The 14,869-nt window shown below is 29.6% G+C and overlaps 2 protein-coding genes across 2 annotated transcripts; one reads left to right on the top strand and one right to left on the bottom strand.

Moving 5' to 3' along the window:
- Positions 1-1,926: 1,926 nt before the first annotated feature.
- On the bottom strand, positions 1,927-3,328 carry LOC127257779 (zinc-finger homeodomain protein 9-like). Its single transcript, XM_051284242.1, has one exon. It carries the CDS (start codon positions 3,079-3,081, stop codon positions 2,188-2,190), a length of 894 nt encoding a protein of 297 aa, XP_051140199.1. The 5' UTR covers positions 3,082-3,328; the 3' UTR covers positions 1,927-2,187.
- Positions 3,329-14,105: 10,777 nt separating this feature from the next.
- Positions 14,106-14,777, top strand: LOC127258316 (gibberellin-regulated protein 6-like). Its single transcript, XM_051285115.1, has 2 exons — positions 14,106-14,263; positions 14,376-14,777. Exons 1-2 carry the CDS (start codon positions 14,204-14,206, stop codon positions 14,652-14,654), a joined length of 339 nt encoding a protein of 112 aa, XP_051141072.1. The 5' UTR covers positions 14,106-14,203; the 3' UTR covers positions 14,655-14,777.
- Positions 14,778-14,869: the final 92 nt, after the last annotated feature.

Below are 14,869 nucleotides of genomic sequence, written 5' to 3'. Positions count from 1 at the left end.
ATAAATAAAAAGTGCATAAAGCCCTTTTTTAATTTTAAGATGAGGTGGTCCTGTTTTGATGAATGATAGGGTTTTCTTAAAATGGATGCATATCTATGTTGTTAAATTTTAAGATCCTGAAAATTGCAATTAATTACATTACAATATGAAGGCATGTTCTATTATTTGATTAAATTATATTTACAATGCTTATTATTATTATTATTTTGATGACGTGTGAATCCGCAACGATTACCTGAGAATAGGCACCTGGTAAACCTCTGACCGAACCTAATACCCTGCAAACCAGATCCGACGGGAAAGTCACATTAGGCGAACTATGTGTATCAAGTGACCTGAAGCGTTTAGGGTTTGAACTCGTGACCTCGCAGTCACAAGTCTACCCCTGATACAATGCTTATTATTGATTTGCCTTTGTCATCACATGATTTTTTTTTGTTCTAATAAAAACAATATACAATTTCAAATAACACCATATGATGTCTTATTGAATTTGTTGTATTGACACATATTTTGTAATGAAATTAATAATAGTATGTATTTTATAAATTATTGTTGTGCAGTGTCGATTCATATATTGTATTTATATTTATATTAAGTCAATGCAATTTTTTTTGTTGTTTATTGATTTTTTATATACCGCCTATTAATATTTAACGTATTGTTGTGTCATACTTTCTTCGACTGTCAAATTTATTTATATATTTTTTCCTTTGTTTATTAAATTTACTCAATTACTATATTAAGAAAAAAGTCAAAAAATCAATATTTAGTTATTATTTTTGATTTAATACTTATTTATAATAAATATAATACATTTTGTCTGTTCAATTTTTTAGTAATTTAATAATAAAATATTTATCTTTCTTAATCTTTGCATCAGCTCCAAATGAACTAATTTTTGGGTCCGGAGAAAGTACCAAATAATTATATTCGACACAAATATTATTCCTAACACAAAAGTACATATATCACATATATATATATATATTATCGAATTTAATTTGTAGTAAATAGTAAACATGGACGGGCACTGAAGAAAAAGATAAGTTCCACTATATTTTAACTTTGAAAGTTGAACAATAATAATAATAATAATAATAATGATTATTCATTAGATTGCATAATTTTGTGACCCTTCATTATCACATTTAATTTTACAGATCCTCCACAACTTACCAATCAACCCCACAAATCCAATCCAATTATTATTTATTACAAGGACTGCTGCCATGCCTATGGTGGTTGGGTTCGGGGTGGGGGTGGGGGTGGGGGTCTGAACCACCCCCCACCTCCACAATACTATTTTAATAACATTTGGACAAATATACTAACATCATAAGCCAAAAATAATAATAATAATAATTTATAACTAACTTGGCAATTATTTATTTACCTTAAACATGCCTAATAGATTAATGACCTGAAAAATATTTTTAACATTGCATTTGCCAAACATGCATAGGTAAATAAGCAAATTGTTGGCTGATGACAGTTTTGTAATTTACACTACATAATGCTGGATTTAGAAATTAATAAAAATAAAGACAGTGGATAAATATTAATTGAATTAAATTACATTAATAATACCAAAATAAAATAGATGTGATTTAATTCAAATGCTAAATTAAACATATAAAAATAAATTAAATGCAAAGATTCTTCCCCATGGTTGGATAAGGATTAACAATAATCTGAATAAAATAAAAGGTGCAGGAATACTGAAAGTAGATTTGACGTGTATATTTAAAGCAATAGTAACCCTATAAATTAGTTAGGTAGTCAATATATAAATAAATTAAAATAATGTGCATATTTTATTATTTTTTTATTTTTTTAAAATAGTAGTATGATATTTCTATACTTTCTGCTTCTGCAACACAGACAAACAGTCCCCCACAGAAATGGCGAGTATTGGAAAAATAATAAAGAAATGAGAAAGATCATTATTATAGGTATTCGTGTTGGGATCAGAGCTCAGAGACAACAGTTAATTAATAATTAATTAATGAAAACGAAGATTAAAGATTAATTAATTAGTTAATTAAAAGATAAAAAATTTAATCTAATTAATAAACAGAATCAAGAAAACTAACAGTTGCAGCAGCGGCAGATCAGATCAGCTTCCACATGTCGACGTTTTACGCTTTTTCTCTAAAACTTTTGATTTCTTTAATCGGAAGTTCATCACGAAGAAGACGAAGTGCCGTTTGTACCGAGAGCTTGACCGGTTGTACTCTCGTGCCCGCCGTTATCCGCGGAGGCGCCGGAGGTCGGTGGGGTGGAGATTCCGGCGGCTGATTGCGACGGCGGCTCTTTTTTTCCGGCGTTCTTGTTGTTGTGCATCCATACTTTGAAAACCCCTTTGTCGACGCCGATTTCCGACAGGAAATCGACCGTTGCGTCTTCCTCGGCTTTTTGCATTTTCCATCCGATCTTTTCTGCGAATTCTTGCATTCTGTCCTTTTGATTTTGGGTGAATTTCGTGCGGTAGCGTTTCCGGTGGCCGGAGCTGTTTACCGGTGCGGCAGCGGAGGTGGTGATGTTGCAGTCGGAGGGTAGGCTCGACAAGCCGTGGCTGAGAGCCAGCAGCATGTGCGGCGCCGACGGGTAGTACGAGGAGGAGATCGGCGGGGGGGAGGGGGAATTGTTGGGGCTCGCGGCGCGGCGCGGCGGCGGGAGCGGGTGGTGGCGGTGGTGGGGCTGATATTCGAGGGCGGGGACGGCGGAGGACGGCGGGAGGGGGAGCGGGAGCGGGAGCGGTATCGGCGGCGGCGGCGGCTCGTCCGGCTCGCGGCGGTGGAAATTGCGGTGGCATCCGCAAGCCGCGCATTTGAGCGTGGTCGGCTCGGCTGGGTTGGAGTTCGGCGCCGGCATGAATTCGCCGCAGCCGTCGACGGCGTGGCCGCCGATGGCGGCGGCGTGGTTTTTCAAACATTCTTTGTAGGTTACGACGACGGGGTGGTTAATCTGCAGGCGCTTGAAGGCGCCGTTAGTTAACGGCGGCGGCTGGATTCTGGTCGGCGTCTCGGATTCGGCTTCGGGTGTTTTGACGACGGAGCTGGCGAGGTCCATGGACATGGATTATTAGTTTATTACCTATTAGAGAAGCAGGGCTAGGGCTGTTGTCTGAAAAGGAATTGAAGTTTCAGACATGGGCAAAATAGGGAAGAAAAGAGAATAATAGTTTTGGTCTAATTGGTTAGAGTGATGATGATGATGATGATAAAGATCTGGGTTATGTGGCTGTCCTCGTTAACTAACCACTTGGATTGGTTTTTGAAACAAAAAATTTAACCTGGGTTGCTGTTGTTATGTTATCTGGTTAGTGTCCGTGGTTACCTTAGCCTTAGCCTTGCCTGGGTTTGGTTGGGTTGGTTAGGTGCTTGTAATGTAATGTTTTTGTTTTTTTTTTATAAAAATTTAGAAAAAAATAAATTTAAATTTGATATTAAAATATATTTTTAAAAAATACAAAATTCAAATAATAAAATATGAAATTTGGAGACACTTAAGTTTTTTTAAGCTTGGGACCTTTTGGGTCATGTGAATTGGGGGAGGAGATCCGTAGAGATTCATCACGGAGCAATCTGAACCGTTGATCAAGTGGAGCCCACTTCTTCAACGGTCGTGACCTGGGCGCTTCGCTTTCGTCTGACATTTGACTTGATCAATTTTTTTATTAATTAACATTCCCCCCAGCTATTTATTTTTTATTGTTTATTTCATTTCACATTTTTAGATCATCATACAAGATTGTATTTATTCCTTCCTCCGTCCAATTTTTATTTTCTTCCTCGTCCAATTTTTATTGTCTTAAAGTATATTTATACAATTTTTTAGGTAATTGTCTTTTTGTTATAAATTGATAAATTTACCCTTAAATGTATAATAGAAATTAAAAGTAATAAATGAATGAAAGGTAAAAATATAAAATTTGTGTTTAAAAAAAAAATCGGACAATAGTTGTTGAACCTCCCAAATAGAAAAGTAGGATATTAGTTTGTAGACGGAGGGAGTACTATATTTTTGTGATGTTACGATCCTTCGAATTTGAAAATTTTTTAATACAAATTATATTTTTCTGAAAAGATAAATTAGTGCTCTCTCTCCCAAACACCCTGCAACATTTCTTTTTTTGTTTGTCCCAAACTCACTGCAACATTTCTAAATTTAAAAATAATTAATAATATTTATATATATATATATATTAATATACGCTTCACTTTATCCCTCACATCACTCAAATAAAAAATAATAATAAAAAATTATTTTTCTTTTCAATCACATCACTTAATATCCAAATTATCGCAAATTACCATACTTAATACTCTCCATCTAAATTTTTGTGCCAAACACAAATATTACATGATATTTGAAAACGAGAGAGTACATTTTTTCTTTACTTTTTTAACAGGACCTTCCGAAAATGAAAATCAAACAAACTCTGTATATACTCAGTACAAACATGTGTGCATGCATGCAATACGTACAATAGTTAATTAAATTCACCTATATCCGTATATCTCAACCACGGCCAAGCTGGAAATTTCATTTTGGTTAATTATTCTAAAAGCTTTCTTTTTTTTCTTTTTTTTTATATTTTAGAAAGTAAAAATAAAATATATATATATGTGTACATAGAGATTTACCACCAGAATTCAAAATTTAAATATTGTTGGTCGTATAATGTTAGTGTGAAGCGCTTTTTGTCGGATTCCTTCCTCCATGAGTGGAGTCGGGAACTGCACGCACTGTAGGAATGACAGTTTTGTCGTCTAGTGAATCCCAAGCTGGATGTTTATCCGTCAATTAAATACGGTTTAACTCTTCTTACAACCCCTCCTTAATTCCAACCAAACAAAATAAATAAATAAATACAAAATATTAGTGTAAGAATCCCTCTTAATAATATGTAGCCACGTGTCTCAAAAATAGCCTCATGCTCCAACACGTGTGTTCTCTTATAATTTTCAGCCGTAAGTTACCAGCCACGTTTAGCTATTAAATACTCCCTCTGCCCCAAACTTCCTGTAATATTTTGCTTTAAATACTATTGCAATATTTTTAAAATAAGAAATAATTAATTATACTTAATTTCTACTTTATATTTTATCCATCATCCGAATAAAAAAATAAAATATATATTTATCTCTCTATTATATTATCTAATTTTTAAATTATTCTATTTAATATTACACATTTAAAAACCCGTGCCCAAATATTGGGCCTTGTTTGGAACGGATGGAGTACTTTTTTCCATCTACATAATTTGTTCATATTTTTTATTTTTATTAATCTTATATAATTTGTTAATTTTTTAAATATGATTATACATTTTAATTTTATTTTAATTTTTTTAATTTTAATTAAATTATTTTAATTATTTTAATTTTAATTTATAATTATTTTACTATTATATTTTTTAATTATTTATTAATTATATTTTACTTTTATTTTCGTATCTACGCGTAATCGATGATTAATCTAAACTAAATTAGAAGCACATTTGCGAAAATTTACTTTCCACAGTAATAAATATTCTTTTAATACTTCATATGTCTCAAAAGCATAGTTTTATTATATTGGAATTGAGATTTAAAAAATATTAATATTATATTAATAGTCGGTAAAAATATAGATAAATAACTTTTTTGCCTCTGAATATATTAGTGTAAAAAGTAGTGATATTTGTGTAATAATAATGAAAAAATAGAGATAGTTTTATGGTGATATAATCATTTATGAAAATTAAGCTATTATTTTGAAACGGATAAAAATGATAAACAAAACTATTATATTGGGTCGAATTCCATAAAATAATATTTTTCTTAGAAAATGTGGAATCAGTTCGGAGGTGTGATTAGGTGCATCGCGGTGCAGGAATGCAATTAATATCAGCCGTAGATGAAAAGTTTTTGATGAGGTCATCCAAACAGTCGATGCCACGCACAGGTTAATATTAATGCGTGTGTATATTAACTAACGAGCTCCCCAACTCGACATTAATGCAGAATTTAACTAATTAAATTATTTTAATATGAAATTATAGATAAAAATAAATAAATAAATCTTTTATATAATATTTTAAAAATAAACAAACAGGAAACTTGACTCTATCTCTAAAATTTGAAATCCAAGCAAGTAGCTATTGAAATTAAAAATAAAGGGACGTCAAATATTTATATTGAAATTATTTGTTCACTTATTTTTTTGGTAGATATATTTTGTATATTAGGTATAGAAAATTTTATTAGTAACATAAAAAATAATAAGTATTTATATTGAAGCATAATTTGTTTTTTTAATTTTTCGGACGAATATATTTTTTATATTAGGTATAGAGAATTTTGTTAATAACATACAAAATAATACTCCCTCCGTCCAAACAAGAAGTATACATTTATTTTTTACACGTAGTTTAAGAAATATAGTATTTTAATTATAATGAGTAGATAAAAGTAGTGTAATGACATTTTAGTCCTTACTTTTTGATATAAAAGTAATGATGTGATGTAAAATAAGGATATTTGTGAAAAGAAGTGGAGTATTTAATGAAATGGTTATTTTGTGATTGGACGTCCCATAAATATGTATACTTTGTAGCTGGACGGATGGAGTATATACTGTTAAATAGTTTTTTTTTTTTTTTTTTTTTTTTTTTTTTTTTTTTTTTTAATGAATGTGTAAAGTTATACTCCATATGTCCCTAATTAGGTGGATCATTTGGAGATTTGTAGCATAATAAGAAATAATAGTAGTAGTATTTTAGAAGTTAGTGGAAGTGTGTAAAAATTTTTGATATTTTTGCAATTTGACTTTATGTATAAGATAATTGTATGTGTACTGATATATTTATAATTTAAGTAAAATTTAACGATATTTTAGTATTAGTTATTATTACTTTTTCCAAAAGATGAAATAAATATCTTGAGTGGAACATATGAAAATAATAAAAAAAATATTTTGAATTGGAGTGAGAAAGTATATTATCCTAATATGTATATATTGTATTTTTTAAATAATAAGAAACTTCATGGTAATAGTGATTTTGATTCAAAATAAAAACTAAACACACAAATTATCAGAGAATTAATTAATAAATATTATGGGCCTAAATATAGTTAATTATATATCATTTGTATATTTTAAAATATGGGCCCACCAGTACACAACGGGCTACCAACCAAAGCCCACAGAAGCCCATAAGTGGGTAGCACTAACAGCCAACCAATTATTTTCCAGACAATTAATTAATATTTGAATTATTAGATTGGTTATTAAACTGATGAGGATTGAAGATAATTAAATACGATGAGATGAATCCACATCACTTCTTGTCTGAAGGTTGGAGGAATCATTTTTGTCAGCAGCTGCGACTTGACACTTGAAAATACCATTCTTTGATTTATTAATTCACAATCCAATATTATTATTAATAATAATACATTTTGTCATATTGTCATAATTTTATGTTTGATGCCCATTTGTAATCCATAATTTTTTTAATTTGTAATCCATACTTATATATATATATATATCTGGATAAACATTCGATCGAATATAATATACCCTGATCTATATATGTTTTTTTTTGTATTAAGCTTCATAGTATATTAACTTTTATGGAGAATGTCGGGTCTGTTTATTTTGCATTTTGATTTGAAATAAAACTTTGTTATGTAAAATATATAAAACTATGAAGGTAATATAAAAACAATGAGTGTATATAATATATATATTTTTTAAAAAATGTATTAAATATTTTTGATATAATAACACATCCGTAGAATTCTAATTTTATAAAACAAACAAATATTTACAATGAAATCTAAGGGCTTGTTTTTGTCCTTTTCTATACCGTCGACCTAAAGGGGTCGGGATTCAAACCCATAACCTCATAGTCACACGTTCACTCCCCACACTATCAAACCATCCTTTACGGACTAAGATTATGGACTTGTTTGATTGTTGGTTTTGTAGCTCAAAATTAATATATTGAGGTATTGATGTCTTCAATCAAATAATTTTCATTGATACAATTTTCAATTAACATTACAAAAATATAATATATATACAATATATACTATATTATAATATTATTTTTTAAAAAAATTAACAATTCAATACAAAATATTATTTTTTTTATATTATAAACATAATTTCTAATACTTTATGTATATAACACTTCAAACTAAAATATTAAACAAACACACTCATTGTTTGGTGATAATTGTATTACGATATCTATCAGGTTGTTTAGTTTGGGTGATGCTATTGTGTTGATATACAAAATCCAACTTCAACATTGACAATACATGATATAAGAACAAACAATACACAAGTGATACACAAAGAACACATAAGTTAATATAATATAAATACATAATACAATATAATTGATAATATGGAAAAGGACAACACATCATATATATATATATATAAACAAAAGTTGTCTAAATGAAAAAGGAATATAAACAAAAAAGCAAATTAGTTTTGCTCTAAATTTTAGTAATTTATTTAAAAACTGTGTGTATACCTTAACTTATGATTTATGTAATAAAAGTTATTTTCATTATTTTGTCATCATTATCATTTCAGAGTATGATGGTATTCTTATTTCTAACAACTCTATTCCTATTTGTAAAATTTTTTGGTCAATACTCTATCAAATGACTATGGTTCTCATCGATAGCAGTCGGTTGTCGTCCTCATTGCCAATGCATTAGCCTTTTCCCTTCATCAACTTCAACCATTGATCAATTTCATCATCCAATATTCCTACTCATACACTATGTGATAGTTTGAAAATATTCTCAAACAAATGACAGAGAAGCAGAACAAGAACGAAACTTTGCTCATATTTGCTCTAATTAATCATAGTAACAAATATGAACAAGTCTCGTTCGACTTCTCGATGTGTATGAGTAGGAACATTGGAGAGTGAAATCGATCAACAGTTGAAGTTGATGAAAGGAAAAAGCAAATGTAGTGGCAATGAGGACGACAACTGACTACTATCGACGAGAACCATATCAATCGATGATGAAGTCATCTACCAAAAAATTTTACAAATGGGTAGAGAGTTGTTCGAAATAAGTACACCACCAGACTCTAAATTTGAAGTTGAAATGATAATGATGACAAAGCAATAAAAACAACTTTTGTTATATTAATCGTACATAAGAATGATGATTTATAAGTTAAGGTATAGACATACAAAACTTTTAAATAAATTACTAAAAATAAATATATATTTATAGTGATATACAAATCGTCTAAATGAGACAAAAATCTTACAAAAATCTTAAATAGAACAATTATCATAAATATAATATAAATATTCTAAATATATCATAACATCAAAGTTAAAGTCAGAAACATGACTCGCTCGCTCTCAATTGAATTATAGTCGAAAATAGGGCTCGCTTGCTCTCAATCAAGTTAAAGTCGAAAATAGAACTTTCAACGACGTTAGAGTAAAAAATAGAACTCTCCAACGGCATTAGAGTAAAAAATAGAACTATGTTAATGGAGATTAAATTAGCAGAGATGGAGACTGCATGAATATGACACATAACTGTGGATAGAAGCAAATACATTAATAAAATATAAAATATATACGAGATATAACAGGTCATTTATGTACGTTGAGAGAAACTGTCTCTAATATCATGTTAGAATATGTAATTGAAATCATATGAAATACGTATATATTTATAACCATATATAAATCTTCTAAATAAGATAAAAGTCTTACAGATCTCTTAAATAAAAGAACTTTCATAAATATAACATATATTTTTTAAATATATCTCACCCACAACCTCAAATACTCTCTATCTAGTAGTTATTATTAATCTAAGGATATTACTTAGGATCTTGACGGATCATGTTACCATGCCTATAATTGGAACAAGCAAAACTAAAGTAAAATAATCGCCTCAATTGGCAACATGAAAAACTAAGGGGTTGTTTGGTTGGTGGGATTCCATGGATTTGGATTTCAAAATCCTAATGAATTTATATTTGATTATAAAATTGATAATTGAATTTTAAGTGCATGGGATTTTAAAATCCTATTTTTCAGTGTACTCCACCCGTCTTACTTTAAAATCCGATGTCATTGTATTTTTCATTTTACTATTATACTCTCCCATAAAAAAATCATATTTCTTTTCATTTTTAATATTAAATGTATATAAATATTTATTTACATTTAAATTATATTTTATTGATTTTATAAAATATAATATTGTATTTAAGCATACTATTACAAATCATATATTTATTTATAAAAATATTATATATATATATATTTAATTTTTTTAGTAATGATAATTTAAATAAATTAACAATTTAAAATATCAATTAATAATTTAAATTTATTTTAAAAATGTATTAATTTTGTATTGTTAGTTTAAATTGTTTTTTTATATTAAATATGAGAAAGAATGTCGATAGTGTAAAAAATAATTAAATTGTCATATTTTTTAATGTATAGATTATATATTAGAGTCGTATTTTAAATGAATATATATTATATCTTTTATTATTAATAAAAAATCGTATTAATTTTTTTTTATTAGAATACACTAAATTTAGTAAAAAATAAGTTTACGAAAAATAGCAATGGATATAAAATTTAATTTATCACAATAAATAAAAAGAATAATTACGTCGTTTAAAATATCAAAAATCAAAATCCTTAAACTAAACACCCCGTCCAAACACAAACACAAAACACAAACACAGGATAGGATTCAAATCTAAGAACATAAATCCTATCGTATATAAATCCTCATACAAAATCTCAATCCTATCGGAGAAGTCCTTGAATAAATCAAGCCTCTAATAGTTCTTCCGCATCTAAATACCTAACAATCACCATTTTCGTCTTATATGCATACTTGAATAGTTTTATAACAGGTAAAAACCACGCACAATTGAATTAGAACATCTAGAATCTCCATAAACCTCAACTCCCAACCCGAATCCGTCCCCTCTAACCTTCAATAGGCCAATACAGAATCAATAAATTACGTAGAACATCCAAAGTTCAAACCAAATTACTGGAATATATTTTTAGACAAACTTGCAGAGAATTTGAAGAACTATCCCAATCTATAGACGCCACTGCGAAATTCTCCAAAATATTCCCTTCTCCAAATTTAAGCAACAGAGAAAGTAAAAACAAACAAACAAACCAACCGAGCAATAGACGATGAAGGAGAGGTTACACAGTATTGCTCCTCCCTCCAAGGCTGCATCTCGGAGACGATCACGTATGCTTCCCTCGCTCGAACAAACCTTCCTCTGTGAATCCCTACAGCTCCCGTTTCCACATGCACCGCAAGATTTTTAATGGTTTGGACCTTATATATAAGCGCCCAAACCCTAGATATAATAAAATTATTGGGTTTTCTCATTTTTTTATTGGGCCTTATTTCATTTAAAAGCGCTCTCACATTCTCGGCCGAAATAAAGATTACATTTGTTTGAGTTTGAATTTTTAAAGAGTAAAATTTTAAATTTAATAATTATTCGATTTATTATTAATAAAAATTGATGTCCTATTATGAATTTAAAATTTAATTTAATATTTTTCATAAAAATTAATTTAACAGTAAAATATCTTAAAAATTTTCTCCTAAAAAACTTAGGGATGTATTTAAATTAGAATTTTAATTGATTTGTTTAGATTTTAAAAAATTTGTAAATTTCAATGGATTTAGAAAGTTTATTGAATCTATACGGATTTTAATTGATTTTTCTTATTGATTTATATAGATTTTGATAGATCTGATTGGATTATTACGGTTGATTTATTTAGATTTCGTTAGTGTTTATAAATTTGTAAATTAAATATTTTTTTTATTGATTTATCTAGTTTCAAATATATGGAGTACCTTTATATGTATATATATAAAAAAATAGCAAGTATTAACAAAAATATTAAAAATACATTAGTTTTTCAAAAATATACTCCTATTTATTTATTTATTATTATTTTTTTATTTTAATAATAATAATAATAACAGACATGCAAAAATATACTCCTATTTGAACAATATTGGAAAATATTTAAGAGAAAATTTTGAGAGTTATATACCACCGACACAATGGATAACCCAAGAGGCATTTAAGGATTTGTTTGCTTTGTATTTTAATTTGAAGAAATGTAATTTTTTTTTTTTTGTTAAAATATAGAAAAAATTATATAAATAATATAAAAATTATGAATGTGTGTAATATATTATTTTTTTTTTTCTGAAAAAACATCTGTTTGTTTACTTTATATTTTTGAATAAATATATTTTTTTATGTTCGGTATAAAAATTTATATTGATAATATAAAAAATATTATTTTTTATTAAATTATAAGTATTAATGAAGATATATATTATATTTATTATGTCATGCGTATGCATATTAAATTTTTTAATAATATTTACGAGAGACGGTTCTATAAAAAAATATTAAGTTAACAAACTCTTAATTGGTATATGTTTGCTTTTGATTGGGGTTTGTTAATTTGTTTTTTTTTTTTTATTATTTAAATTTGAATATTTTATTTGAATTTTAAAAATAGTATTTTAATTTAATATTTAAAAAATAATAATGTGCTTTTATTTAAAATCTTACTGATTGATTAGCTGTGAAATGTGTTTGAAATCATAAGAAAACACACTATTGGTTTTTTAATTGTTTAAATTAGAAAATCACATTGGTGAAATATTTTTCATAAAATTTAAATAATGAAGACAATAATGTTGCAACCAATAAACAAAAAATATAGAAATATAGGGTGTGTTTGATATGTATTTTAAATATATATATATTTTAAATGTTAAATATGGAAAAAATACGTCTATAATAAAATAAATAATATTTTATGTAAATTATTTATTCAACCAGTAAGTCGGCCCAATTAGGATAAGTGATTAATTGTGTTTGGGCCCATGAAAATAGTATGGGTCATCTCAATATTCGACCTCGTTAGGCCCATTTATTTGTTTTCATTTTTCACTAGTAGGAGGATCCATTTTTTATTATTATTATTATTATTATTTTTTTACGGTTATATATATTGTTTTAGGACTGCCTTTTATTAACATTATGATATTTCTTAAGTTCCAGAGGGTTCACGTGCGCAGCGCGTGCAAGAGGGATCTCCAATCATTCTAGTGGTTCGAGTTCAATAATTGTTGGTTCCTAACCTCTACCACAATTATGAATTTTGGCTTATATTGCTTAAAGAAAATGTGTGAGATAATAATTTTGAAATTAAAATAATCTAATATATTTATTTGAAAAAATTATAGTGTATAGTACAATAAAATAAAATTGGGATGGATCAAATAATTTAGGATTGGCCCTCGACCTTATTGGGCCATATGAGCCTGCAATTGTAGGCCCATATAGTTAAGATTGGGCTTGAGTCTGATTCAAATTAGTCCAACTAAATGAGTTATGACCCAATGGCACATTGTGTTTCTTTCATTTTTAATTTTTGAAATTTATTTTTTTCTTTATGGGGTTTTTTATTTAATCACATATTTATTCCATGATATTCGACCTAACGGAAACTGTTTGACACAAGCACATAATTTAAGTCCAACAACTAATTCTTACTCGGTAGCTAATCATCCAGGCCGTTCATTGAGTGGGGCCGTACACATACATCAGCAAGACCCACACAATCAACGGCCACGATCATATCTGGAGCCAGACTCCTGTTAGCGCGCAAGAACGACCTTCCCTGTTCTCTTTATCATCGCCATAAATAAGCATAGCTACTTTCTTCAATTATCTCCTGTAAAAAGATTTCTTTAATTTCTGAAATCTATCCCCAACAATTAATTTTAATTTCCCAGTTTTTGCAGTTTGCTCCCTCTGCATCACCCCCAATAAAAAAGCAAAGGGGGCACTGTGGAGCATGTGAAACCCTGATAACTTGGGTGTCCCTGCTTTCTTCCATGGCAGATAGGTAAAGAAAATCAATACCCTCGTGGGCCCTACCCCGACCCACCCCGAGTCCCAAAAGACCACTGCACTGCACACTCTGCACTCCACACCTCCATTGATTCCGCCATGACCATCTCTCTCCCACTCTCTCACTATTTAAAGCCCTCTTTAGCCTGCTCTGTTTCTCACACCTCAAAACTCCCTTTTTTGATTTCTTGATTCTCAAATCAAGAAAATGGCTAACAAACTCATTGCCCTTTTCCTGGTCGCCCTCATTGCCATTTCCTTGCTCCCTGTGAGTTCTCACTCTCGCATTCAATCTAGTTTAATTAATTAATCTGCACAATGTATCTTGCAAAAATTTAAAAAGTTCTTCATCTTAATTTCTTCTGCCCTTTTCCAAACAGGCTTGGGCTTTGGGTTCTCAGCAGGGGCAGGGGCAGCACCATCGACGCTCCAGCAAGAAGAAGAATCCGTACGGACCGGGCAGCCTGAAGAGCTTCCAGTGCCCGTCGCAGTGCTCCCGGAGATGCAGCAAGACACAGTACCACAAGCCCTGCATGTTCTTCTGCCAGAAATGCTGCCGGAAATGCCTCTGTGTCCCTCCAGGCTACTATGCCAACAAAGGTGTCTGCCCTTGCTACAACAACTGGAAGACCAAGGAGGGTGGCCCCAAATGCCCCTAATTTCTTCCTCTTTCGCCATTTTAGATCTGTAATCTCATCATCATCATCTGCTCCATTTACTGCTATTGCTATTGTATTATTCACTTCACAAGAAATGGAAAAAATGTGATCTTTTTGTTTTAATTGGATGATTCCAACGCCCCAACCTCTTGAAATTAAATATTACTACTACTTACTAAAAAGAAACAGCACACGCAGAAAGTGATTCGCAGATG

Source organism: Andrographis paniculata, unplaced genomic scaffold (genome assembly GCF_009805555.1).
Source record: "Andrographis paniculata isolate CXL003 unplaced genomic scaffold, ASM980555v1 Contig59END, whole genome shotgun sequence".
Classification (NCBI taxonomy): Eukaryota; Viridiplantae; Streptophyta; class Magnoliopsida; order Lamiales; family Acanthaceae; genus Andrographis; species Andrographis paniculata.
The sequence above is the reverse complement of the archived record's forward strand: the minus strand, read 5'-3'. Positions and strand labels throughout refer to the sequence as shown.